Below are 5,459 nucleotides of genomic sequence, written 5' to 3' on the forward strand. Positions count from 1 at the left end.
ATGAAACACTGGATAATGTGTAGAATCTATGGCGTCTCTTCGGTACACATCGCCAGTAATAAGAAAATGGGTGAAGCCATCCCTCAACGTCTGTGCCTGATGTGCACTTGTATGGGTTCTCAAAACAGTATCAGAATTTATATAATATGTGTCATTATAGCTTCGGCTAACGTGGCCAGGAGGTACCAACACATCGTCAAAATTCTATATTATAGAAGCAGGAAGTACACATTAGGAAAAGGAGAAAATCTAAGAACAATTTTTATTTAAATCAAGATGGAAATTTATAGCTTACAGATTTAATAGAGACGATAGGGCTAATGTCATCAAACTTCTGGTACATCCCAGGACACCTTTCGTCAAAATATTTGTATATCTCATTCTTCAAGATTCCTAGAGGATGATCAGCCCTTCTATGCAAATGTAGTCCTATCTTTGAAAAAACCGTGTCAGGTACATTGTTTGTTGGATCATCTTTCTTCACGACATCTGTTTCCAAAATGTAGCGAATTAGATATGAACAACAATATATATAAATAGATCTCTCATCCCATAGATATAATATAGATCTATCATCACAAGTGCTACCTTTGAATAGGACAAAGCAACTTTACCATTGTACACATTATTATTTTAGTTACTTTGGGGTAGCAAAAAGCTGAGCTTTGTGTTTAATTGGTGACGTTCTTATATTTCCAATGGTAATAGAAAGCTATGGGCAAATATAAACTTTCTTATTCACATTTTTCTTCCTCTCTACAGACCCATGAAGTAAATACAAAGCATCCTAAACCACTAAAGATCTAAAATAAACTAACGTCAAGATTATTAAAGAAATAAATAACCTGATGTAAATCAGGACCAACGCTATTAAATAAATGGTAAATTATAATGTCAGCTACCAAAAAGACCGAATGCAACGGCACATTTATAAATTGAAAGAGACGTTGCATGTTCCTCAAATAGGGTGTTATGATTCTCCTATGTTACATATACACATGTGAGTATGTAAATGTAAATGTGGAGGAGGACATGAACATGCACCAGAAGCATGGTGCCACGTGTTTACGATCATCAGTAGTTTCTGATTTTAAGACTCAGAGAGAAAGAATGAGAATGTATCAGAGGAGATGTGATAAACATAACCATACTCAAGCCTATCATGTGATCCAGATGTTTCATATAAAATGAGACACATAACACCATCATGCAACATTCAAAAGAATGCACTCATTTTAGACAAAAATGAGCACATTTTTTGCAGATTTCAAAAGAATATCCAGCTTATTATAGATGATCAATGTGGCTCCATTAGTCAATTACTATCATCTAAATTAAATGTTCCCAAGTCTCTTTGATCGATCTAAAGGGTTGCATGAGAATGATGTCTCTAAAATATTCAGCTTTATGATATAGCCAATGCAGCTATGCAAGAACATGTGATCATCGTTTAAATCGTCCAAGCTTGGATTCAATTTGAAGAATTGCAGAGAGAATACAACCTTCAACAAATGCTTGCATTGATATGGTGAGAATTTTCAGTTTTATAATATGTGCTTGCATTGATATGGCAACAATATTAATCTTTACCATGCATGCTTGCACTAATATTGCAATGGTATTAAGCTTTACAATATAACCGAACTGCTTATGCTAGCAAATATGACAATGTCACTTTTTTGCTACTTTCAATTCAATCAAAGGATTGCTGAGTGAAAAATCTACAGATGCTTCCACTGACATGGCACCATGAAATTCATTTATATTTATCTCTGCGTACCGGTTCCCTCTACATAAGAATTATTTTTTGAGCATATCCAAAACAATTAGGACTCGATGTGATATTTCTCCTTCTCATGCAACAATGCCTTTTTTGGCAACAATAATATTCAGCTTTATGATATCCAATGCATCTATGCTCAGACCTATCACATCACTTATAATTCCCAAACTTTCAACTAAACCCAAAGATTGAGGTGAGAATGCAGACCTTTTGTACCTTATATAGATGCTTCCATTGATATCACGTCAGTATTCAGCTTTATGATATGATATGGCAACAATATTCAGCTTTATGGTATATGCTTCCATTGATATGGCAACAATATTCAGCTTTATGATAAATGTTTACATCAATATAACAACCAACTTTAAGATATGAATGTATACATATATAATACAAATATATATATATATGGAACCAATGCATTTATGCTAGTAATTACCATCAAAATCACTTAAATTTTCACAACTTTGAGTTCAGTACAAGGCATGGCAATGAGTATGTATGCATACCATTTCATTGATATGGCAACAATATTCAGCTTCATGGTGTATAACCAATGTGTGTATACTAGCAAATACAATTGAAATCATTTAAAGGTTTTCACAACTTTGGTTTAATTAAAAATTTGAGAAAAGAACAAGAGCCTTTTTCCACCTTCATGATACACAGCCAATGCATATATGCTTTCAAATAGTTACCACAGTAGGGCTAGCAGGATGTCACTATTCATGACAAAATATTCATCTTTCATGACAAAATATTCATCTTTTATGAAATATATATGGCCAAGGATATTATGCTAGCAATGAAGTTAACAAAAACCACTTCATAAAAAAACCAATTCACACAAATTTCAATGGAGCATAAAGGGATCATGGTTACCTTCTTTCAAGATTTGTTCAATGCCGCCTCCTGCTGAAACTCGAGCAACACACGAAATAGAAGAAGAAGAAGAAGAAGAAGAAGAGGATCTTCTCTGTAGTGGGCTATTATATCTCCTTGAAGTAGTTATGGAGAGTATTTGTGGAGTGATGAAGAGTGTGGGTAGCAGAGTATGAGGAAACAGGGGAGATGGAATGAAACTAGTAGCGGTGGTACTAGAGGCGACAGTAGTGGTAGTTCTGGAGAAGAAGAGGAGACAAGATGAGTGAGTGAGAAGGGAAGCCATGGATAACAACACAAAATGGGACCTATTATTTCCTGAGTCTTCTCTCTCTCTCTCTCTCTCTATGCCTATCTATCTAAGACTGCTACTATGCATATACACACAGGGAGGGGGGTTTAGAATCAGGAATTGTTTAGGAATCGGCAACGGTTCGGTGTTGGCTTAACCGGTTTGTCCTTGTCCAAACCTGAACCTAGCTGGTTCCTAAACCGGTTTAGGCTCAAACCACTTATTCCTATACCAGTTTAGTCAAGCCGATTAAGCCTTACCGGCGGGCTTGGTAACCGTTTAGGCTTTAACCGGGACTGCTCAAACCGGCTAAGGAAGCTCAAGCCTAAATTGAACCGAACTGAACTGCCAAATCGCCAAACCGTTTAAAAATGGTTTGACGATTCGGTTTAGGCTTGTGTCAAGTTGTTGTCGATTCCTAGTTTAGATGCATCTTTACTCAGTCGGGTCAAGACTCTGGTCTCCCTTGATGCGGAGCTTTTGTTTTTTTGCTTGTGTTTTTCTCAGACATGATGTTCGGACCATGGATGAATGTGTCGCTTTCTCATTCACTAACACCCCCCCTCTGTATATAGAAAGAATTGCCCCCTTGTCCATTGTTGATGTTGTGTTATGTTGTCGGTCCTTATTAGAATTGGGTTAGACATCATGTCTGAACCAAAGCTTATCTCTTATAATGTTGGACTCTTTGTAAATCTGCCCAAGGAGATGAATGTATTGCCCATATGTGGCTCAACAACATTGGTCGTAAGAAAAATGATTCCAATCAAAACCAAAGCCAAGTTATCGAATATTTGATTCTCATGATTTTATGAATGAAATAACATGTATAACTCCACTCTGCATTAATCATATTGTAGCATTATTACAAAATCATGATCTTATCAATGCATTATGACATGGATAACTCTACTTTGTATGAATCACATTGTAGTAGCATTATGATGACATTTAGAATATCGTACAATTAACCCCTAAGATATTCCCAACATAGAACCATCTAGGTTTAATGAGTATGTACATAGCAATGGGTCCGGTTCAGTTTCAGTTCGGTTCAGTTTCTTGGCCTTGAAACCAAACCATTTATTTATAATAAAAACCAAACCAAACCAAACCAGTTTATCATAAATCAAAACCAAACCAAATCATTTTTTTGTGATATTGATTATCATACATGTTATGAATCTATATCAGAAAATCATCATAAATTTGGTCATCATACTTATCATAAATTTAGTTATCACACTTATTATAAATTTGGTCATCATACATGTCATAAATTTAGTCATCATACATATTATAATTTTAGTTATCATACTTATCATAAATTTGATAATTATACACCAAAAGGACACTCTACTTATAATGTATATAAAATTTAATGAGTTAGAGCCTAGAGGTTTAAAATTAAAAGTTGAAAGTTGGCTTAGAGGTGAAAATTTAGGAATGTTTTTTAATCGGTAAACCTTTAAACCAAACCGAAACCGCTAAACCATGAAATTCAAAACCAAACCAAACCGGATCATGACATTTGAAACCAAACCAAACGGTTTATTTATTTTTGAACCAATAAACCATTAAGCCACGGTTTAACGGTTCAGTTCGGTTCGAGCTGAAATCGGGCCCATTGCTATATGTACATCCATAAAATGTCATAGTTATGGGATAGATTTGAACCCATATCTTTTTGGACGATATTTTTAGACTTGACCATTAAGAAATATCATATGATTTATAATAATTTTATATAGATAAACTAAAGTATACTGTATATGTATATGTAATTATTATCAATGGTGTGCTTGTGTAGACTTAAAGAGGCAATCATGCATTTGTCAAAACTATGTTATATATCCATATGCTCTAATATCAATGAACCATTCAAGCTCAACACCAATCTTCAATGTATCCTTGTATATATATTGTTCTTGTAAATACATTGCCATTATTCTCTTATTTCCCTCTTTTTATTGTATTATTGTATTTGGTCTTCTTCTCGACTACAATCCTACATTATTCTCTTTTTCCCCTCTTCATATTCTCTTTTAGGTTCGATTTTTTTCAACTATAGCAATGACATTAGGAAGGCCATTGTGTGCTAGGGATTGTGAAGAAAGGGGTCAATATTGTTGATGATTTACATACAAGCAAACATTGGTCTTAGAGTATAAGGGACAAGTGTGACGCTTTGAAAAGAGGCAAAAGAGGAGAGAGACAATTGAAAATAGTTTGAAAAAGCACAAATATGGTAAAAGCTATAAAAGGACTATTCTATAAGTCTTTAAGCTTCCTCCCGAGCTAGAGCTTAAGCCTCTCCAAATCCTCCCCTCTTTAAGTTATAATAAATTAACCTTAATCTCATAAGACCCTAAACTTAAGCTTCCAAATTGACACAACTCACTATAATCAATTGTTGTATGTTGGAGTTGTTACAGATTTGGTTCACAAAAGTAGGAAACGAGTGTGGAACCAAATTTAACCTAAGGAAATAAAGGAAAT

At 34.5% G+C, this 5,459-nt stretch overlaps 1 protein-coding gene across 1 annotated transcript in view; it reads right to left on the reverse strand.

Moving 5' to 3' along the window:
- The window catches only part of LOC147860934 (phenylalanine--tRNA ligase, chloroplastic/mitochondrial-like), a 5,243-nt gene extending 2,231 nt beyond the window's left edge, over positions 1-3,012 (reverse strand). The window contains exons 1-3 of the mRNA XM_087323892.1: positions 2,669-3,012; positions 296-489; positions 8-204 (exon numbers count right to left, since the gene is read on the reverse strand). Coding sequence (XP_087180018.1) covers positions 8-204; positions 296-489; positions 2,669-2,954 — 677 coding nt within the window. The 5' untranslated portion in view covers positions 2,955-3,012. The remainder of the gene's footprint in view (positions 1-7; positions 205-295; positions 490-2,668) is intronic.
- Positions 3,013-5,459: the final 2,447 nt, after the last annotated feature.

The sequence above is a fragment of the Azolla caroliniana genome, unplaced genomic scaffold, assembly GCF_043228905.1.
Source record: "Azolla caroliniana isolate FFs.n. ecotype wild unplaced genomic scaffold, voAzoCaro1.0.p SCAF_8, whole genome shotgun sequence".
NCBI lineage: Eukaryota > Viridiplantae > Streptophyta > Polypodiopsida > Salviniales > Salviniaceae > Azolla > Azolla caroliniana.